This window comes from Corvus moneduloides, chromosome 2 (assembly GCF_009650955.1).
Source record: "Corvus moneduloides isolate bCorMon1 chromosome 2, bCorMon1.pri, whole genome shotgun sequence".
Taxonomy (NCBI): domain Eukaryota; kingdom Metazoa; phylum Chordata; class Aves; order Passeriformes; family Corvidae; genus Corvus; species Corvus moneduloides.
The window spans coordinates 2,285,045-2,307,945 of NC_045477.1; the positions used below are offsets into that span (position 1 = coordinate 2,285,045).

General features: G+C 41.3%; 2 protein-coding genes and 1 long non-coding RNA gene across 13 annotated transcripts; 2 read left to right on the forward strand and 1 right to left on the reverse strand.

The window, feature by feature from the left end:
- The first annotated feature begins 344 nt into the window (after positions 1-344).
- Positions 345-6,930, forward strand: LOC116437568. Its single transcript, XR_004237365.1, has 3 exons — positions 345-913; positions 3,084-3,207; positions 6,791-6,930. It is a non-coding gene; the product is annotated as an uncharacterized LOC116437568 (long non-coding RNA).
- An 806-nt stretch (positions 6,931-7,736) lies between these two features.
- Positions 7,737-17,071, forward strand: N6AMT1 (N-6 adenine-specific DNA methyltransferase 1). Of its 10 annotated transcripts, XR_004237369.1 has the most exons (8): positions 7,737-7,917; positions 8,546-8,635; positions 9,038-9,128; positions 9,688-9,771; positions 9,878-10,019; positions 10,688-10,815; positions 11,202-11,515; positions 15,062-16,654. XR_004237369.1 is itself a non-coding variant. In XM_032095381.1 (7 exons), exons 1-6 carry the CDS (start codon positions 7,784-7,786, stop codon positions 10,792-10,794), a joined length of 648 nt encoding a protein of 215 aa, XP_031951272.1. In that variant the 5' UTR covers positions 7,737-7,783; the 3' UTR covers positions 10,795-10,815; positions 15,880-17,025. The 10 variants fall into 10 exon arrangements, 6 of the variants coding, with proteins under 6 accessions (XP_031951272.1, XP_031951251.1, XP_031951282.1 ...); XM_032095381.1 differs by lacking the exon at positions 11,202-11,515 and having other exon boundaries at positions 15,880-17,025; XM_032095360.1 differs by lacking the exon at positions 15,062-16,654 and having other exon boundaries at positions 11,202-12,487.
- On the reverse strand, positions 16,274-22,792 carry CGGBP1 (CGG triplet repeat binding protein 1). 2 transcript variants are annotated; one of them, XM_032095428.1, is made up of 2 exons: positions 22,744-22,792; positions 16,274-20,811 (listed from the first exon to the last, which is right to left on the reverse strand). In XM_032095428.1, the coding sequence occupies exon 2, from the start codon at positions 20,787-20,789 to the stop codon at positions 20,286-20,288; it is 504 nt and encodes a 167-aa protein (XP_031951319.1). In that variant the 5' UTR covers positions 20,790-20,811; positions 22,744-22,792; the 3' UTR covers positions 16,274-20,285. The 2 variants fall into 2 exon arrangements, with proteins under 2 accessions (XP_031951319.1, XP_031951330.1); XM_032095439.1 differs by having other exon boundaries at positions 22,750-22,768.
- Between the last annotated feature and the right edge of the window lie 109 nt (positions 22,793-22,901).

Here is a 22,901-nt window from a genome sequence, read left to right on the forward strand (position 1 = left end):
TTCCCCAGAACTGCCAGTTCAAACAACTGTAGAAAGGAGGATCATATCACCTATTTTTCTTCCTATTTGTTTCTGAATCTGGAGCTCTGATGAAATTCTTGGTGCTAGAAAAGGTAACTCTGGTTTGTTCACCATCATCAGGTGAATAAATATCACATCCTTAGCACAGTGAAGAAAAAAGTCTTCAGGAATGAACACCAACATCAGTATTAACTAGAAACATCTCATTTTCTAATTATAACTCTACATATGGTTTTTTATAAGGTCTTAGGCAAATCCTCTGCCTCATCATCTCCCTCTGCAAGCTGTAGCTAAGTCCAAGAATTAATTATGTGACCCGTGGGTAGTGAAAAAGGCTTGATGAGCCAAAACCTTCCCACTCATTTCATACCTTCAGAAAAGTATTGTTCTGATTTGCACCACTTCCAGCACAAGGAGGATGGATGGTACTTGGAAGAATTGCATCAAGGCAAAATATTGTACTTGGCATTTAAATTCAAAGTTGATGGCAGTTTCAGGAATGCCTGACCCTGATAGTCAATGCCAAGGGCTACATTTTTTGTATTCTGTAATTCTCTTCAATAACTGCTCCAAGACTCATACAGAGAGAGCAGTGCACAGTCAGGGCTGTTACTAATTCTTTGATCAAAATCAGATGATTTGCCTTTCCAATTTTTTTAAAGTTCCAAAGCTGTTCTTGCTTTGGTTTTTACTGTAAGAGTTTTGATGCAAAGCACAACTTACATGTTTGCCCCAGCTCCTGAGGCTTGGACATGTGTGAACAATAACAATCAAGATGCAGTAAATTTTCTGAGGATTAATGCCTGGCTGGGAGGAGATGAAGGTCAGCAGCACAGCCAAGGATCATTAACCCAAGCTGGTCACTAATCTCAAGAAATTACTTCATACCAAGGTCAGTATTGTTATTTTAAGCTGGCAATGAAAAAGCATGGCTGTATGAATTTTTATTTGATAGGTTTCATGGTAATATCTAGCATATTTTAGAAAAAATTAATTTGACTTGGGAGAATTACATTAACTAATTACACCAGCCCAGCTCCCAGTGATTGATTATTTTTGCTTTCTTTAACACGTGTACCGTCATGTTTTTCTTCCATGTGCGATTGCCGTGAACCTATTAAAGAGTGACCTTATTTGTGTATCTATTTACAAGTTTCTGTTCCCTTCCCAAATTTTCACTCCTAGAGCTTACTTACATCTCTCTCTAAATATTTGACTGAACATCTACTCAGGGTATTACATTTCAAAGCTATGTTTCCAAAGGCTGTTGTTTGCAAAGTGAGGTTATCATAGATTTACTCCCTTCAGAAGCAGTACTCCACCTTAGTACTCCCTTTTCCCTTTCCTGAATTAGGTCCCAAAAAGCCCCCAGGATGCTGGCAGCCCTTGTGTTTAGGCACCAAAGGTGCCAAGGAGCTCAAATATCCCCCCGATCTTCTGGCATATTCCAAAGTGCCACTGATACAGGTGACAGCTGATGAAAACCTTTGCAGACTCACCAAAAAAGGAAAAAATGCAATTAATCTTACACAAAACAAGAACTGTTTAGATCTTTCTAAAGCAAAGAGCATTTGTATTGTTTTCTTTGTTTGTTCTATGTTTCTTCTTGCTAGGAAATTTGTCCCTGTGAGTTGCTCCTCAACTTCTCAGCCTTTGCAATTCAAATCCCTCTTTGCTTCCAGATGGGGACTTGCTGCTGAAAGGGACAAAAATCTTTGAGTTCAGCCCTCCAAGTTTACATGCAGCAGATGCAGATCTCCAGGGCTTTGTCTCAACTCACCATCACATCACAAAATATTTTCCAACATTTCTTGCAAACTTGAACCCCACACTAAGAGACCAAAGTGAGGGAATAGGAGTGACAAGGATCCATCACAGCAATTTTCCTGGATCCAGCTGAGGTCAACCTGCAGTGCTTTGGAGCATGGCTCACCAACCAGGCACCTTGAAGGTTTCAATTCTAAATCACCTCATTCATTCTTACTGACATATGTTATGTCTCTACTTGTAACATATTTTTAGTATTTCCTTTAAAATATATTAACAGGTGTGAGTGTGAAAACCGCACAACTTAAGGAGCTTGTTGTTGCTGGACAAAGACTCAGTTTGGGTGTAGTCCAATGAAAATGTTACAAGCCAAAAATAAATAAGCTTCACAAATCTCACATTCTGATTGTAGATCAGCCTAACTCAGCCAGGAATATGCTAATCTTCAGGTTCCTTCCCACAATATATTCAGTTTCTTCTTTCAGTTGCGCTTTTCTGTGCCTTCTTCTATTACTTTTCCTTAAAAAAAGCTAAGAAAAGTAATTCGAGTCTTGATATAAAGTTATGGACAGCCATAGAAAACACAGCCTCTCATCCACAGTCCCTTGCACTCAGATTATATTGGTGGCAGTTTGCTTCTGTCTTGTACTGCCATAAAATCCCTCATTATGGGCCAAATTTTGCTGTTCTGTTTTTGACTGAACAATGTATGATTTCAGAATGTCATTATGAAGAACATTTCAAGGGTTGTTTTGAAGTAAAAACCCTTTAAAATATCTCTTTATTAGGTTTTCATACTAAAATACAGACAGGGAAATACAGACAGGGAAATACAGACATGGAAAACCGTTTTTGTCTTTAATTTTATGAGTTCCCAAGAATTCACTCAGAGTTTCAATTTCTTCCTTTCATACAATGTAATTTTCAACATTTACTATTTTAAAAGCTTCAATCACTTTTTATTCTTACTCTTCCCTTGTCTCCCATCTTAATCTATTCTCTAGAAAGTCAGAGTCTTTTCCTGGCTTCAACAGCTTTCCATCACCTATTTATGAGCTTCTTTACAAAACCAGGACACAAAAAATATGATATATATATATATTTAAAAAAAAAAAATATATATATACATCATTGGGTAACAGATATTACATAAAATAGGATTTTTAATTATAGCCATTACAGATATCTGTATGCTTATATACTTCAAAATCAATATATATAATAGTAGAATAATATTTCCAGTTTTATTTCCTCTCCTGCTAACCTGACTGTGGCATTGCTGCTTCTCTGTACAGGCCTGGATAGAACTTAATTTCTTGTGAGTTCCTGGGGAAATCACACATCTTTCCTGCCCACTGAAGGAGGAAATGTTGGTAACCAGTTATAAAAGAAAGCTCCACTACGACCCTGCTGCTTCAGGTGCTGTGGTTTAAAATGCATATGAAAACCAAAGGACTTGGTCATCGGTGACCTAAAAACCCCAATTCCATTTTTGTCATTAGCAGCAAGTTTTTCCCAGGCTTCTGGCCTAAATCCAGTTAAAACAACTATATATGACTACTTACTAAACATTCCTTTCTGCTCAGTTGATTATGGCATTATTCACTTTCTCTTCTGAAGTGCTGAAATACTTTTGTGCACTATTAAAAATTCCCTGCCTTCCCCCTGAGGCAGCTGCATTTCAGCATTGGAGTGATGTAATAATTCCTTCAAGAGCTGGCAATTGGTTTTTAAAGCTTAACATGCACTCTGGGATCTTCTCAGGAAGGGCTGTAAACAAGTGTCCAGCACTCCTGCTCTCGAATATGTCATCCCTGGACCTCTCCTGAGCAGGTCGAATAATCCCACAGCCATGCCATGAGGTATTGCAGCAATGATGTAAGGGCAAGGATTTTCATCAGTCAGGAGGGAAGCAAGGAAGTGAAAAGAGATTGGAGCTATTCACCTGAGCAAAAAACCAGTGTGTAAAACCCAGCACTGATTCACCTGACAGTATCTGTGGAGAATGGGGAGTTTTATTGGAATATAAACTCCATGTTTTGGCTTTTGGTACGTTAGGGAACTCAGAAGGGTAGAAAGGGTAATTGGGAAATGTGACACTTGAAAAAAGTAGTTAATTATCCAAAGACTAGAAATTAGTAACATCCAAGTGGTTTTAACATCAACAGCAGCAAGAGCTCTTCACTTAATAGCCAGGAAAGCAGTAAAAAGATGATTTTTTTTTTGGCCTTAGTTTAATGATGAGCCATTATTCAAGTATGCCAAGGTCAGAAGGGGATGAAAATATTTGATTGAGGTAAGAGATGGAAGCAAGGGAATGAATGAGAGCAGGAATAGGCTTCAAAGCTTATTGGTTAAATAACCATCTCAAGCATGATATTGTGTCGAAAAGAAATAGGGTAAAAGACTGATCACTAAAAAAGCTAAGTCTTAGAAGCTATAACATATAATATAAAATAAGAATTATTAAAATTTGAAGTGTTCAAGGCGAGGTTGGACAGGGCTTGGAGTAAGCTGGGTTAGTGGAAAGTGACCCATTTTACAATTCTACATTTCTATTGAAGATATTAAATACTAGAGCAAAAAGGTCTGGACATGTGTTCAAGAGGAGAAGAAAGAAAGGAGCAGGACCTCTGTACCACTGATCTGGGACAACAATTAAAAATAACAGCTGAGTGATGATTTTGGCCGTGTGGCAGAGGCAGGACAGCTGGCTACATTACTGCAGTGTCTGTCTCCATTTTTAAACACCAAAAATTAATCTACTTAGACTCCCATGCAGCTGGATGTGTCATGTTATATGGAAAAGTATGAACTAAGCTGGAATTGGCAGCAGGAGCATGAAGTGAACAGAAAACTTAATTATAAGTTAGTCATACACCATACTGAAAAGGAATAGTGACAGGTTCAAAGTTAATGCTGGTGATTCCTTGAAATATCAGTCCTGGGGCTGATTTTGCTTAGTGTTTTTATGAGGATCCTTGGCATCACTGTGATGACAACAAGAAATCAGGAGACATCAATTTAAAACGAAATGATCAGAATGTGAGCAATAGGCATGCAAAAAGGGAACTCTTAGAACCAATAAAATGCTACAGAATTCTCACTTTGCGGTCAGTAATTTGGAAATTATTGAGGAAAACTTAGGAAAACCATCTGATCACAAAAAGGCGAAAAACATTTCTGCAAAGCAAGTGCAGCCGTGATCCTGGGATGTACCATGAAAGTTCCAAAAGAGATAATGAGGCTTGTCAATTCTCCAAAGCATCAGTAAGGCATTATCTGTAATATTTTGTACCAGTCACATTCAGGGTGAAGTCAGACTTGAACCTAAATGCAGAAAGTCTAGAAGTGTGTTAAGAGAAATGAAAATAATGTCTTGTGACAGGAAACTTTTAAGAGCATGTTTTATTTAGCCAAGCAGAACAAGGGCTGACGAGGGCAAAACTTCTCTTTGCCTACAAATCCACCAAGAAAATCTGTGAAAAGAATTGCTTAAGTTTACATACTTGCCAGAAGAGTGAGTATAAAACCTATCCCCTCTGTATTTAGGCCACGAACTACAGGGTTTCTAATTATTAGAGCACCGAAGTGTTATCTTCTAATTAGAAATAATGATGGCAAGAAAATTATCTACTTTTAGGAAGATACTTGCTCAGTTGAAGAGAGAATTTATGAGGTTTCTTGCAGCCTTCTCTTAGCAGTTCTGTCTTTGCAGTTATCCTGGTGGCTCCAGTTCCTCAAATGCAGCAAAACAGGAGAATTCACAGGTCCTGCACAGGCCTAGGTCTCTTCCAGGAAATGCATCTGTGAAATGTTTGAGAATTTTACAGAGGAAGCCTGTGAGGGCTGACAGGAAATCATGGGTTAAGGATTCTGTATGAGAGACATGGCACTGAATTCCAAATGGGATGAAGCCATACAGCATAGTGTAAACAAATGGTTATGATTCCTGTCAAGACCAATTCTTCATCAGTTTAATAACAGGCACCGCTGAAAAATGAGAATATCAGCTTTCCAACAATTTCCCAAAATTGAAATAGAATCTGTTTTGGCAAAAACATTACAGTCGTCTACCAAGAAAAACATTTTAGGTAGGTCGTTATATAAGCAGTAAAAATAAATGTTTTATAAAATTCACCCACAAGGACTTAGAAGTATTAAAAAAACCCCCCCAATAATAATTAACCAGATTTCATGAAGTATGAAACAGCCAAAAATAATAACAAGTACAGCTGAAGAAGGTGAAGTAATTTCTCCTACTGCACTCCAAAGCTTGACCACCTGGAGAGATTAAAAAAATATATCCGAAGAATTAATTTTCCTAATATGGGCACAATGCAAAATTCTGTCTTCTAACATGACTTCATTTGGCCAAAGGAATGGAATTTTATGCAAGCTTAATATGTTTTACAAGTACTTGTTTCTCTGGCACAGCAGCAAATCTGTGGGAAGGCAGATGAAATGGAGCATCTACTATGTTTCCTTTGGAGCTAAAAAAACCTGGTATTGTGTCCTGAAGAGAAAGTAACATTTTAAATTAAAAGGTAATATTAGTACAAGATCAGGTCCATGAATAAATTTACTCTGGAAACTGACATTTTCTGAACTTCTGAGTTTCTAGAATTGCTTTTTTTAGATAGTGGAGCCTATTTTAAGATAAAGCTTGGTAGTTTCATTTCCATGACAGGACAAAAACAATCCTTGAGTTAAAACCTCATCTTTAGATCTGTGAATAATAATCTCTGAATATCTGATTGCACTGACTTGGTTAACATCACCTTTTTCCTTCATTGACCTAGACAGTCACCTCATTCAAAATTTGAGTCTTCAGTGCATTAATAACCCAACACAGATATTTAATGGGGATATTTCATGGGAATTAGAATCTGCTCAGTTCTTTCTTCTGCTTTTGATCAGAATTTTTTGGGTTTTGTTGTGTAGAGAAAATTATTAATCTCATCTGTGCCCTGAAATTTTTCCTCAATTCTTAATTTTGCAGAGCCTCATTTTTGTTAGAGCACTGCCTCCAGCTCTGGAGTCCCAGCCCAGGAAGGACCTGGAGCTGTTGGAGAGTCCAGAGCAGACACCAGGATGATCAGAGGGCTGGAGCAGCTCCGCTGGGACGAAAGGCTAGGAGAGTTGGGATTATTCAGCCTGGAAAAGGCTTCGGGATGATCTAATTGCAGCCTTCCAGTACCTGAAGGAGCCTGCAAGAAGGATGGAGACAGTTTACAAGGGCCTGGAGTGACAGGACAAGGAATGGCTTCAAATGGACAGAGAGCACGTTTAGAGTGAATATTAGGAAGAAATTCTTTATGGAGTGAGGGTGGGGAGGCCCTGGCACAGGCTGCCCGGAGAAGCTGTGGCTGCCCCTGAATCCCTGGAAGCGTCCAGGGCCAGGGTGGACATTGGGACTTGGAGCAACCTGGGCTAGAGGAAGGTGTCCCTGCCCATGGCAGGGTGCAATAGGATGAGCTTTAAGGTCCCTTCCACCCCAAAGCATTCGGGGGTTCTGTGACTCTGAAGTTCACAGGGTCGGTATATAAAGATGCTGTCGAGTGTTGCTGGCTAAGAATCACAGAAATATAGTCTTTTTATGACAAGAAGATAGAGCTTTTTTGCTTAAGGGTTTCCCCCGTGCGTTTCAGAAGCTTCCTCAGCACCTCCTTCCCTTGGGTTTGTGCTGACTCCCTGTGGCCGTTCTCGTGATGGAAACCCCATTCGTGCAGCCGACGCCGACAGGAGGAGCAGGAGCAGCAGCGCCCTCCCTGTCCGCCCTCAGGGGCCTCCGCGGGGGGACCGCTGTGCACGCTGACACACCGAGGGTGTTTAACACACGGTCAGTGTGATCAGACGCCACCACACCTGCCGGAATTTTAGGGCTAGCACATCTGAGCGCCACCGAGCAACGCTGAGGAGGGGCGGGCACATCGCGCCCTGTTCCTCCCCTTGTCCCTCCCCTTCCCCCGGATGCGGGCCCGGGCGGGCCGGGATGGCGCTGCCCACCCCGCGGTACGGGCACCTGGGCCCGCGGGGGCCCTTTCGGGACGTGTACGAGCCGGCCGAGGACACCTTCCTGCTGCTCGATGCGCTGGAGCGGGACGCGGGCAGCCTGCGGGAGGCTCGGTACGGCAGGGCAGGCAGGGGAGCCGGGGAGGGGTGAGCTGAGGGGGGATTGCTGTCACAGGGGCGTCAGAGCCATTAGAGAGCGTCCAGAGGGGCTGCGGAGATGGGGAAGGGCTGCAGGGAAAGCCGTGCGAGGAGGGGCTGAGGGCGCTTGGCTTCTTGAGCCTGGAGAAGAGGAAACCTCATCGCTGTCTGCAGCTTCGTCATGAGAGGCAGCGGAGGGGCCAGCACTGATCCTGCTCTCTGTGACCTGAGGGAACGGCCTGAAGCTGTGTCAGGATGGGTTAGGGTGGATATCAGGAAAAGGCTTTTCTCCCAGAGGCTGGTGGGGCACTGGAAAAGGATCCCCAGGGAATGGTCGCAGCACCAGCCTGACAGAGCTCAAGAAGTGTTTGGACAGCGCTGCCAGGGGTGCACGGGGTGGGATTGTTGGGGTGTCTGTGCAGGGCCGGGGGTTGGACTGGATGATCCCTGTGCGTCTCTCCCAGCTCAGGATAGTCTATGATTCTTTACTTTAGCTTGTTTGGGACGACAGCGTGATCTGTAAGACTGTTTTCACCAATTCTGTATCTGTTTCAGTGCTCTTGTATGTTACAAACAAAAGTCATCCACAGTTTTCTCTCTTTAGAGTCGAGATCTGCCTTGAAATAGGATCTGGATCTGGTGTGGTTTCAACATTTCTGGCTTCTTCCATCCTTGGACCCAGTGCACTGTACATGTAAGTATAACAGCACCTAAACTGTTGCATGAAATAATAAAGGATGCTTAGCCCCCTCATATATATTTCTCATTTTCACATTTTAAAAACTATTCTTTTCTCAATTCTGTAGATACACAAATCAAAGCAAAGAGAGTCTGCTGAGCATTTCGGAGATGATGGTGCAGCCTGAATTACTTACTTCGGGTTCTGTAACAAATAAGTAGTGCTGTGACTAGAAATCCATTTTCCCATTTCTCAGACAAATTGCTAAGCCTACACTTGTGTTTGCTTGGCGGAATCCTTGTGGGTCCCTTTTAACTCAGAGTATTCTGTGATTCTGTAAATTAAGTTGTGGTTCATAGGGTTAAACTTCCAGGTACAGTAGCCTACAGCTTACACTTTGTAATATTTCCCTTTTAGATGCACAGATATCAACCCCATGGCAGCTTACTGTACCCAGGAGACAGCTCTGCTTAACAATGTTCACCTGCAGCCTGTCATTACTGACTTGGTAAGAGAGATGTTTCAATAGTATCCCCTTCATAGTTTGTATAATTTTTTATACCTACTGGAGATCATGGAGTCACACAATAGTTAGGGTTGGAAGGGACCTCTGGACATCACCCCCTGCCAAGGCAAAAAAACCCCAGCAAACTACTCAAGCTCTAAAATTCAAAATTAAGCTCTGAACATTTATTGAATTACTTTAAAAAAAAATCTGTAGATATAGTTTGGAAAATCCTGGATAAAGAATTCTGTAGTGGCCTGACATTATAGCCCTTTGTCTAAAGTTATGCAGTTCTTCGTTCTCAGCCTTTTCTGATTTAATGAGAACTTACATATATTGTTCCTTTTGATTTCTCACAACATTTGATATGGAGAAAAGATAATTTTCTCATCTCTTTAATCCTGAATATATATGTTTATAAAAGATATAGATAGGCGACAATAAATGGGATTTAAAATGGCTGACCAACTGCACTATGTAACTGCATTTTTACAAAATATTTGCATTCTTCATGTTTCCAAAAAGAAACCCCACACAAAAGAATCATCAACTTCACCTACAGGTCAAAGGATTATCTCCAAGGTTAAATGGGAAGGTTGATCTACTGCTGTTTAACCCACCATATGTGGTAACACCTTCTGAAGAGGTAGGAAAAATTTGAAATACATAGTAAAAATGGTATTGCTACTGTCACTTGTTGGGACAGTTCAATCATTCGGTATTATGACAATCTTTGCTTTCCTTCTTGCTAGGTGAAAAGCCGTGGAATAGAGGCATCCTGGGCTGGTGGCAAACAGGGCAGAGAAGTAATGGATAGAGTTTTCCCATTAGTACCAGACCTGCTTTCACCGGGAGGATTATTCTACTTGGTAACAATTAAAGAAAATAATCCAGGTGATCACTGCCCTAGGATATTGAAATGTGCCAAACCAGGTTTAACATGGTATAAATCAAAATGCTGATCACAGCTAGACCCAAAATGCAAGCACATTTATCAAAACTAAGAACTCCCCAAGCTAGTTTGGAAAATGAAAGTGTGTAGGTCCCCAGCAGCTCTGCAAGAGTTCAGTTCCAAGTCTGAATGGTGAGTTAATTAAGTCTGAACTAATTAATGAAGCCAGGCCAATTCTTTCTTATGGAAGAAAATGGTGGTGTTAACCTAAAAGGCTTAGTTGGAAATGTGATTTTCATTTTACAGGTGTAGAGAAAAGATTTGGATTTGTTTCTTCTGATCTAATGCTTAATGGCCACAAGTGATCATGTAATGTCAAGATTATTGTTCACACCTGATTTATTAGGCAGCTTTTGTGAGACGATGCTACAAATGTCACTTTCTCCTACGGTTTAGCTTCATACAGAATTCTAGCAAAATACTGAACTTCAGTTTGTAAATTATGAGCTTTATTTGTTCTTGGTGGGAGATTATTTTGCATAAAAATTCCTGCCTGAAAGGGTAAGAGGACAGTTTATAAACTTTGCTTTACAGCTTGAGGGATTACCTTAGAACTGTCTTTTTATAAGCAATTTCTACTCATTTATAAACAGTGCACTTTCCATTACAGATGAAATTCTGGAAACAATGAAGAAAGGTGGCTTGAAAGGCACACGAGTACTTTCCAGGCAAGCAGGACAAGAGATGCTGACTATCCTTAGATTTAGGAAGTCTTGATAACTTCTCTTCACCTTCCAGGTAGTAGGCATGAAGAAAATTGAACACAGAGTTGTCAGCTGGGAAACACTGAAGTGAATGCAATCTGCCCTCTGTTAATGGCAGAAACCTATTCATATAAGCAAAACATCAAGAAAGAAATGAACCCCAAAACTGATCTAGGGAACAAAATATCAATGGGTGTCATAATGATCTAATATCCTCTGACATAACCAATCCCACACACCAAACAGAGTCTCACTTTTACATGCCATGCACATGTATCACTTCTAATTTGTAGTCTTCAGTTGTCATTGGTCAGAATCATGGTCATTTTACACCATCAACATTCACAACAAACTGCAAGTTTGCAAGCAGCAATATTAAGATATCCTTCTGTTGGCCTAAAAAGTTCTTTCCTCTCCCAGGATCAGCATTCTCAGCACAGATCACTTTGGCCATGGTTAAGAACCAGAGTCTTCCACCTCCCTCTGACCTTCAAAGAAGAAAGAGCCTGGTTAAAATACACAGATGGTCAGAGTTCACCACAAAAGCATTTGGTGGAAGTTTGGATCAATGCACAGATGGAAATACAGTGGCACTTGTTACAATGCAAAATGTGAAGACAGAGTTAAGAGCTGCTTCATTTGTTCTCACATACCTGTTTGATACTTTGCTGCTGTACTATTCAGGGTACTGAACTTCTCATCTCTCCCAACATACAAAGATATTCCAGCAGCAGGTAAGGAGGATTCTCCAGTTCTTCCTTGTAATGAGCACAACAGTTCTGCAACTCATTAAACACTTTCCCCGAACTTCAGAGAAGGCTCCTCAAGGAATGATGGAAAATTTTATTTTAGTAATTGTACATATGTATATCACCACTGGGATTTTTTTGAGGAATGTAATTTTGCAAATAGAATTGAATTTTATTCCTTTTCACTTCTTTTCCCCCCATTTTAAAGAAGCAGTAATGTAGTTTTTCTGGTGTACACCTGTGGGTTTTCTGGGGCTCTCGTTGTTTTGTCTCTGGATAGCTCTGCAACATACAAAGCTTAAATAAGTTGGCTTCAACTCCCAGCTTACTTTTGACCAAAATAAAACCCAAACAAGATTGGAAAAACTTAGGGATAAAATGGATGTACACTGAAAAAAATTATTTCCATCATGGTTCTGTAGAGACTGACTTGCAAGAGTTTTCTCTCCGATGCTCCTATAAACATCATTTTGGTATTTGTAGTAATTTGTATCATTTTAGCAGTGCTTTATCAGTGTTGACCAATTCATCAGTGGATGTATCTGAGATGTTCAAACAGCAGTTGAGTGCATCCATTGCAGCAGCTCTAAGCTTTTTTGTAGGATTTTCTTCCTTTCCATGGTAACACTTACGTCTCCTGGACGACAGCAGCCAAGAAGAACTTGAAACAAAATAATCTCATTAAACAAAAGAAAATAAAAATTATATTAGGAGTATACTGGGCAAATACAGTCCTCACATCAGTCCAAATTAGCAGACCCTCTTATTCAAAAACTGCTGCAGACTCTTTATAGGAAGAGCCTTTGGCCATGATGCAAAATGTATTTGGTCCTCAGGTGCTGGAGTTCTTATCTGCACAGTTACTGAGTATTTCTCTATTATTATCATTATCATCCTCTTCAATTAAATTAGGAAGCTCTGCTATGGTAATAAAGTAAGACATATTATCTCCAGGGTGCACTGAGCACTGCTTTGGTTTCTGTTCTCCACATGTAATGTTTAATAGCTATAGACAGGTTTAATTATGAGGTCACATCTTATTGTAAACTTGATAATTGCTCTGAGCCAGCATTACCAGAAGAATGTTCAGGAATATCCTTTTTATCAGCATGACTGGAGAGACCTTTATTCTCTAGGGATTGGAAAGAGAAGATGGTCCTGGGGGTTTAAAAAACATCTTTTTTCCTTCTCTGACTCCTGGGTCCCCTCAGTGCAATGAACAAAGCTGCAGATTTTTTTGATTTTTGAAAGATGCTCCTGCAAATGAGGCTTTGATTTTACAAGAAGCAATATAGCAGAGAGGAGAGATGCACAGCAGGATTTTAAACTTGTTCACTGCTTCTGTATGATTAATTCAACATTAATGAGCTAAGAAGCTGAAAAAATTCACTATTCACAAGCTGGTAGATGTCAAACACATCTGAATTGTCTCAATTTGCATTAATGCCTTAATTTATAATAATCTGTACTATAAGGGATGATTGTTTCTGCTGCTTGTTCTCAGCATCTTCATAAGGACAAGTAATTTGGATTTTGTGTGTTGCGTTTTCAGCGTGTCCTTAAGACTTTTTCCCCCTAAATATTTTTAAGACATTGAAGCACTTAGCTGAACCTTCCCCAAAACCTCTGCCCATGCAAAGTTTCTTCATAAAGTTAGAACCAAACTGAAGTCAAACAGGAATTTTGTATATAGCAATTATCACTTCTGCTTAAAATGCAAATGCCTACCAAAGTCTAAATTACCAGTTTTTTTTTCCCAGAGTAATATTTTGGAGAAAACAAAAGAGAACAACTTTCTGAAATGTTATGTTTGGATTTCTTTTTTTCTATCAAAATTTTTGTGTTTGGATTGAGTGCATGATGATCAGGACAATGATACTGATGTTTGTGAGGAACTGAAAAAGCTGACAAAAATTCCAATCCAGCCTATAGGCAAAATATTTATGGAAGAAAACTCCTTGAGTGTAACTGCACACACAGCAGGGCTCCACTTGAGCCAAAACACTCCTACCACAAATTGCATTTTTGTGCAGTGAAGACACCTGATGGCTGCATCCACAGCCAGCTCAGAGAGAAAAATTGGTTATTCAGGGAAGTTATTCTCTTGTTGAGACTTAATTACCACCTTGAGCCATTCTATTTTTATTATATCATTAAGATACAAATGAGATATTTTCGATCTCCAAATGGTAATTTAGATTTTTTAATTGTTTTTATCTCAGTCCATGGATTTGAGGCACTGCAAGAGTCTAGTTTTGCTTTAAAAGCATATTTCAAGGGATAGTAAATGGTAAATAAATATAAGTATTTGTCAAAGGAAGGAATGAGAGTCCTAATCCTAAGTTAGGAAAGGGGATTGGCAGAAAAAGATGTCACCAGCTGGGCACTGATTTGCACTGTCTGTAGTAACTCAGTAACTTTGCTGAACCCTAACAGCCCCCAGGTATTGAAAAAGCCTTATTCAGTGCAATTGAATTTAAAGAACCAATTCAATTTAAACATAACAACTAGCACAGTTCTCTGTGTTGGATACTATTATTTTGGAGGAAGAGGCTCCAAAAATACAGGGTGAAATTCAGACCTGAGTATTGCTATAGGGAGAAACTATCTTCACTGGATGCAGTCCCCTTTCTCATGCCTGTTGCTACTTTACTGAATGCAAGTGAAAAGAAAAAATCCCAACCATAATCTATGCAATGTTCTTTCTGTCCCACCTCAGTTTTTCTTCTGACAAGACCAAAGTTCTATTTCGGGGCTGCATTTTTCCTGTTTGCAGGAAACCACAGAGTGAGACACAGCGTTCTGAGAGTGGGCTGCAGGAAGTCTGCTGAAAATTACCTTTTAATACTGCATGAAGGAGGTTTTAGTGCCTTAAAGGAGCAGCAGCGTTTCAGTGTCCCATCAGCTCCTTTTCTGTCACTGGTGATCACAGAGCTCTCAGGATTTGCTGCTGCACCAGCCAAGGTGGCCCCTGCAGCCCATTCCAGGCCTTACTCCTGTCATTCCTTGTTAAAAGAGGGATCAGCTCCTTCATTTCAATACAAGTCCTTTCCTCCTTCAGAACATGAGATTGTCTGCATCTCCCTGCTTTTCCCTCAGCAATTTCAGTTTCAGGAGATGAGCTGAGCCTTGCTGAACCAAAGCACACATCTTGAGCCAGGTTCTGAACTGTAGGCTGAGCTTGGGTGCTCTCACAAGGGGGGGTCAGTTCATTCAATCCAGAGCTGGGTAAAGCTCCACTCGGGGGTTTGCTGTCTGTAAAACACTTCCCTAAGGGCAACCATGGGTATTGTAGCTGTTGGATTTATCTTGAGGTAATGACAGGCTTCAGAAAGAAGGGGAGGGAGGAAGCAATTTAAAACTAATTATAGAAGAATTAAGGTGAGAAGGTCTCAATTACTGCGGTGAAATCCAATGCTGAATTTGAGAGCTATTTTGTACACTGGAGGACAGATAAAAAACCACTTGAGGCAAACCAATATACATACCCCTCCTAAGAACCTCTAAAGCCCCTAATTACTTTTCTTCCAGCTCTGAACAGAACTACTGAACAGTATCTTCAGCTGAGCTGCAGTAGCTCCTGTATCCCAACTCTCATCCTGCACTTTCTGCTTCTACCTGAGATGTGCTCCCTGCTGTTGGATATGAAAGAGGAGGCCTCCACCACCACATGAGCCACAAATTCCAAACCCCTTGTAAAAAAGTGGTGGGATGAGAAAAAAAAAAAGCAGAACTGCCACAGGCTGTCTGTTCTCCAGCCTATGCAAATAACAAATGTCAAACCTAATTATCAATATCACTGTGGCTTGAAAGTTATGTGTACTTGATCCTACTGCATCCTGGATATGGGTTGAACTGCCTTGATTCAGTTAAAAAAGTAAAATGTCACCATAAAAATGTAGCATAGCTGAATTACTTTAAATATTTGCTTCACCTGGTTCTGCATCAGCTTCCACACAAATCCTCACTGATGTATTGATTTTGCAAGTGTGCACATGCTGTTTCATACAGGAATTGTCCACACAAGAAAACTTTACAAAGGGTATGTTTATTCTGCTTTTCCACTTCACAACAAAAAGCACTTGATCTTAATGTGCTGTGACCTGGAAATGACTGAAAATGAGAAAGTAATGATTCATAAATTCATCAGTCAAGAGGTTGCCTGAATTTATCATTGATCCATTATGAGATGTCAAGACAAGTCAGAATTCAGGAAAATAAATGTGTAAACAATCAAACCCACACTTGATGATAATTTTTGATGGGTTGATGTTATTTGCTCAATTTTCATGAAGTCCCCAAGGGAGAGGGATCAAACTGTGACCTTTTTGGATTCTTCCACATTGCAGAAGCCCTTCCTGAAAAGATCTGAGGCCTTGGACAGTTGCAAGAACCTGTACCTACAAATCGTTTACCAAAGTGTCAAAATGCACAATGATCATTCCACCTGGTGTTCACTTGGAGCAGAAGGCATCCTTAGGGAATTTCTGTCACCATGGAGAAAATTCAGGAATTGACAGGAAACAGAAGATTTATACAACCAGTCCTGAAACAGACTTCAGTGTCATTGCACAGATAAATCAACCAGCTGCTTCAATATTTGATACAACCTTAAGCTACAACAGCAGCTCCTTAATTTTTCCTGTCCCCATCCATTTCTTCTGTCTTATATTACACCACACTATGTGAACTACCACATGTTCTTGATGCACTTGATTGGTAAAATAAGAGATCATGCATAAATTCTATAAAAAAGGAATACCTTTATTTCTTTTAAAGAGACCGTTTTTTCATTACCAAGTGAAAACTTTACAATGTAAAGTATTTCTCTTCAGTATTGTTTTAATATAAAAACTTAAATCACTTACTCTGGTCTTACTGTTCCTACAGGAAGTCTTGTGGCACTGCAGGACCCAGATATCTTCAGCCTCACTCTAGTACCTAATCTTAAGTTCATGACTTGTTTTTTTTAAATAAAACCATTTCTGTGGCCACTCACCATCAACAAAACATCCCTACCACCAAAACAAAAATAAAGCATCTTCATTAGACCGAAAGAGACTAAACTCTAATAGCACTATTACAGTGAGAAGCTTTGTTAAAATAAAAATATTTTGAAAGTTAGACACGACTTTAAAATTGTACAAAGACAACAAGCACTCAAATTACACAAAGTAGCAGTGAGTACAATGTGAATGCAACAACAGTGAGCCTTGCCTCTCTTTATATGTAAATATAAATAGAGATTATCCTTGCCAAACTTCCAGCTTTTTTTTCCTTTTTCCTGAAAACCAGCTCATTATGCTGCAAAACCGAACAGGGAGCATCTCACTCTTCAGCTCAACAGAATTGCTCAGAGGGGCTCTGGCTCAAAACAGCCCTTCTATCATGAGAATATCCCATACTTTGCAGAACAAGTTTCTCTCTCTGTTGAAAAACAGATTTCCCTTTCATTATGCTGAATGCTGCACCTTCCCATGGGAGCTGCCAAATTACAGGCTTCAAAATGATTAAAAATTTTGAAGCTTGCTCATGTTTTTTCAAGAACATGCCAGCTGAAACTATCATGGTGTGTCCATGTAAGGAGTCAAACAACAAAGAATGCTCCTGTTTGTATTTTACTCTTTGCAAGTGTTGTTTCAAGGAAAACACTTGGCAGTAATTTTAGCTAATTTGGCTAAATTTAAGTATTGGTTAGAGAAGAAGATATCTCTTCTTTTAATTATTTTACTATTACATTTAGAGTTCAAATATATTCATAAAGCCACCTGGCAAAAAGTATCCCTTAGAGCTTGTCCCTACATATGGATGTAAAGTGAAAAGCAGACATCATCCTCCCTTTACTTCTGAGAGTTTTCTTCTTTATAGGAAATACATTCCTGCACAAGAAATTAAACCCCCACGGAGACTGTTCAAACAACTTCACCACAGCCTCTAAACTAGGATTTAGTTATTACTTAGCTTTATACATGAGAAAACTACTGCTGTAAATCTTCCCTGAGATCAACAGCAGTTAAAAGAAAGTTGTTTTATCCAACTGTAGCCATACTGGCAAAATGATGCTCTGAATCTTTGCAGGACTCTTGTTTCACGACAGAATGCAACCACTTACTCTTATTTTCTCTGAAAGATGATTTGGGTTATATTCATGATTCTAAACTTACTTACTCATTATTCTTTCTAGATTACATGGAAGTGCTTTCTTTTTCATAGTTTTACTCCATTATTAATGTTTGTTGCAATGGGTCAAGATCTTGATTTCCAGAAAAGCTTGAAAAGTGTTGTGGCTTCATTTTTAAATGAAAACATCCTATTATTAAGACAGCAGTGTCCTGCAAACTGAGTTCATTACACTTGCCAACTTTTTTATGTAAAACTGTAAATCTGAAAGTAACCTGATTTTTTTTTTAATTATGCAAGAGCCTATTTAATGTTCCCATGAAGCATTTCAAAATGTCTGTCAGTTTGTCAGTCAAGGGAAGAACATACAGCATCAAATGCTGTATAAAATCATTATGCATGCAGCCTGGAAAATCCCATGTTAGCAAAAACTGAGTGAAGTAGCCCAAATTCCTACCTTTTAATCATCCCATTTCTCTAGCTGTTTTTGTTTTCTCAATATGCCATTATTTTCCATTTGCTTCAATTCTAAGATAGCACTGCTAAGGTTTCAAAAAAGACTAAAACTTAAAGCACGTTGTTTCACTGTAAGGAAACAGCAGCTGTGAGAAAATACTTTCAGTTCTTGTCAGGACAGAAAAGGCTATTGGCAGTTTACTTTCCACTTGGCTTCAGAAGATTTATTAAACAGTTCTAGCCCAAGGCAGTTAAGGATTTTAAGCTAAACCCAAGCTTGTGCAATAAAAAAATGATACTAGGAAGGCATATCTTGATCTCTAGGATTAGATTAAAAAATTGCTACTGTTTATTTCTGTCTGAAGTCCTAGACCAGCAGTGGGCTGAGCACCCCTGGACTGGTGCACATGGATAAGAAACCACCTGCTTCTTAGCTTTGTCCATTTATTCCAGCAGGTTTAATAGCAGGAGGCTGCAGGACATGGAACACAAGTGCATTTCTGCAGAGCTAATTGCACAAAAACCCAGTTGTTACTCAGTACGTAAGTCTCTCTCAGCCCAGCAAAGGAGACTGCTTTAGATACAGCTGGGGAAATAGCTCCAAACCCAAAATAACCTGGTCATTTTGTCTCTTTTCAGCAATTCCTTGGTATTGCTGTAAATAAACTGCTGTGAAACTCTACTGGGGAAAGGAAGCTGGACAACTGGCTCCACCCTTGGGAGTTAAAGCATTCTTATGCCATGGTACCCATTGAGAAGGGGGATTCCTGTGCTCCCAGGAGATGCTTGGCACCTCTGAACCCAGAGCATCTCCAGGAGATCTAGAGCAGGCAGAGGTCAGTTGTATTCCAGCACTTTGCACAATACTCCCTCATTTCCTTCAAAACCTTCATAGAACACTTGCATGAGGTGAACTATTTGGCATCATAATTTGGAATAGCTCAGTAAGAGTTTACTAGGTTTTTGGAGAGGGTAACATTATTGAAATTCTTCAATTTCCCATTTTAATTTTTGCCAGTCCAATAGATGTGGCCATGGCACAGAGTAAGAAATACAGCCCGTGTCTGTAATTCCAGTATAAGTTCAAAGTGTATGTGCCTTCCTACTTGTGCTTACAAGTACTGAAAAGCCTTTGCAGTAACTGCTTTAAAAACTGTTTTAATCCCTTTACCTCCCTTGACTGAAAGGCTGATGACAAGGCCAGAGGTGCAAAGGACCTTCAGGGAGAGATGGAGCAGCCTGTTCTCCTGTGCACAATGAAAATCCTTCCCATCTCCTCAATTTAGTGCCTCTGTCATCCCCAATTTAGATTTAGCTTAGTCCTGTTAGTAGGAAAAAGGCATTAATCCTCTCTGCTAAGGACTTGGTCCAGCATAAGTTTCCCTTGACAGCAACTGCACTGCAAACCACACTCAAGTTACTGGTTTGTCTACTCAGCTTTCAAATATTGGCACTGAAATGGAAGGAGGCATGTGAAATCAAGACAAGGGAACAATGATTTTAGAAAAGCAGACATGGCAAACCTGCAGAACTCCCAGCCTTATGAGAATAGTGGAGTTCAGAGGTCAGTACAAGAGACTGGCTGGTTAAGCTGGATAATGAATACATCCACAGTTGCACCAAACAGCGTAAGAGAGTGTTCTAGAAGAAAAATGTTTCCTGTTTCAAAACGTAAACCAAGCTTGAATAGAAAGTTGCAATAGTCCTCCCCCAACAGAGCAGTGATACTTCAACTAACCATCCTAGAGCTTCTTGCATTTCACAGGTGCAGCACCTCTTCTTGGTCACTCAGGGACAGGATACCGGACAAAGCAATCCACTGCCATGATTAGCAATCCCTACCACACCATCTTCTTGGATGCACTGTGAAGTGGGGTCCTCCATTCAAGTGCCTTTTTCTCAGCCTCAGTTACAGCTGGATTGAACAGAGATCAGGTGTATGCCAGGGATGCTCCCTACATTCCTCACGAGCTCTACATCAATGTAGCTCTGAAGTCCACAGCAGGGTTAGCAACAATCTGTGGCACACCACTAAGTTCAGGAGCAGATTGTCATTTCTACAAGAATACAAAATAGCTTGTAAAATCAATATGTAACACTGTATATATGCATGAATATAAAAATAAACCACACCATCAATATGTAAAACTTCACGACAAGGATGAAAACAGTTCTCTTCTCAACGGTCTTCAGTGTTGATGAGCTGGTTCTCATTGTCATAGCCATCAGGCAGATATGCTTTCCTCAGCTGCTCCGACTTGGGTATGGAGCTGCCGTTCTTAACGTAGCGGGACAGGAAGGCTCGCACAGAGGGGTGATCAGCCTTCTCCAGGGGGATATTGGCTTCCAGGCACATTTTCACAAAGTCCTGGATCACGCTGCTTTTCTCTGTCTGGGCAGTGCTGTTGCACTGGAGGGAGGCAGTCAGAGTCCTTTGCTTCTTCCTGACGTTCTGCTCCTCAAACTCCGCCTTCCTCTTGGTGTGTGTTTTGGACTTGAGGTGGTCGTTGATGGCGGATTTGCGGACGTGGTTCAGCACCACGTTGCAGGAGGTGCAGAAGAGCTTCCCCCCGTCCTCGTGCAGCTCGCTGCCGAACTCCGTCACCCGGTCCTGGGGCGTCACGTACAGAGCAGTCTTGGAGCGGTTCCGCGACGGAGCCGACTTCACCCCAAAGCGCTCCATCGCTGCCTCCGAGCAGGCAAAGCTGGGAAACAAAGCAATGGTTACATTCAATATCCAGCCTAGCGCCTACTGACACCTAAAATATAATTAAGACACATTCGTGGCACTATTATTGAAAGGCTCTTAATTTAGAATTCCAGAGAAAGTGGGAAGAGGAATTTCCTTGTGGGTCAGAGTAAAACACTTGTAAGTTTCTCAACAGAACCCTCAAAATTCAATCTGTTCATCACTTAAAGTCAAACAAAAAGGGTTTTTGCTTTTCTTGAAGACTTTTATGTTGTGTTGAGTCAGTATTTTTCATTTCCATCTTGAAAATGTGTATTTTGTCCATAGCAAGCAAGAAAACCATTACTGTCACTTATAAAAGCCAGTAACCCCCAACATAAAAAAAAAAAACCCAAACCAAAACCAAACCAAAGCTTTGCCAGCACTTGTTTGGAAACAGCCCTGGTTTTTAAACCACAACTATTAGATTGAACCTAAACTTGGAGCTTAGAGCAAATAATTTTGTCACTGCAATTACTGCTGGAAGAGCCTAATGGGAACATAAAATTGCATACATTGCAATGTAAAACAAGAAACTGTATTTTCAAAGAGGACCACAACCATGAGAGCTGGACACTTTTTAACATCACTCTTAACTAGACCATGTCACCAAAGCAAGGAATAACCCAGTCAAGTGCACTGAAATCAAACAGGACCTGTGTCCTTCTGTTGATGAGGTATGGGGTAGCTACCGCAAATCTCACCTAAGGTAATTTATCTCCTTTTTAAAGGAAAGTTGAAGTGAAGTAATAGCTCTGTTCAGGTTTGAGGTTTTCTGAGCAAAATGAATGGTCATCACAATAACTACCCATTTCCTTAAAAAAAAAAAACCCCAAAAGGCAACAAATGTTTCTTCTAAGTATCCAGATATACTCCGGATACACTTCTCTGTACTTGTTTTCTTTTGTTACTCAGTTTGCTGTTGCAACATCTTAAAAAAAAAAAAAGATTAAATACAGTTTCTGCTGTCCAGAATGTCTTTTGCCTGCCCTGGAACTAAAGGAATAGAGAATTCTGTTTTCAACATTGTCTTTTTTTCTTAAGCCATTGCTACATGAGGAGATTAGAGTCTTCTGCAAAAGAAGGAAACAAAGATCCTGGTATTAGCTACCTTCCTAGTGATATTTTTTCGCTCTCACTGCTACTTTTCAGAACTGTAAGTCTTTGACTGATGCAAGTTAAACAATCTTTATCAAGCATCAATGTAACTTTCTGCATTCTTTTTGTTGCTTTATACATGAGTTTCCTAAGCAACCATTTCCTGAAATCAAGCAGAAAACCAGTCTTAACCCAACACAAACTTGTTGCTTCGGCTCCTGAAAGGCCAAAAACACCCCCACCCCACCAAACTAGCTGTTTGCAGTTCTACTGCAGCAAAATTCCTGGGGATTCTGAGAACAGCACAACACAAGATTTCTGGTAGGCCTTTTTTTGGGGTGTCAAGTTTTGGCGTGGGTTGCTCGCTGAGGGCTGCTGCCTGCCCCACCTCAGGGTGCCCGGCGCACCCGGATCCGCTCTCCGGGACACTCCCGGCGAGGCGGCGGCCTCGGGGGCCTGGACTGTGAGCGCTGTCACCGCACCCCGGCCCTGCTGCCAGCCCCACGAGCCGCTCGGGCGAGGAGCACAACAAGTCTGGCTCTCCAAGCACCGGGCGGGTTCCGCCCGGTAGCCAGCACCAGAACTCGATGCGTTCCTTGCCCGGGTTTGTTCCCCGGGCCGCCGGCGCCCTGTGCCCCGCGCGGGTTGAACGCGCCCCTCCCCGGCCCGGGGGGCTGCGCAGAGCCCGGCCCGGCACAGCCCAGGCCCCGCAGCTGCGGCCCTTCCCCGCACCGCGGGTGTTTCCCCGGGAGGCCCCGCAGCCCCCTCCCCACTCCCGGGTGCGCGCAGGCCCCGTGCCGGCCGCCATTACCCGCACCGGCCGCGCCACCGCCCGGCCCGGGGCCGCCCCGGGGCTGCGCCGCCGCCCGCTCCGCGCTGGGCCCCGCCGGGCCGGACGCGCCGCTCCGCCGCAGACACACGGCCCCGCCCACCCCGCCGGACCGCCCCCGCTGCTCGCCGCCCCGCCCA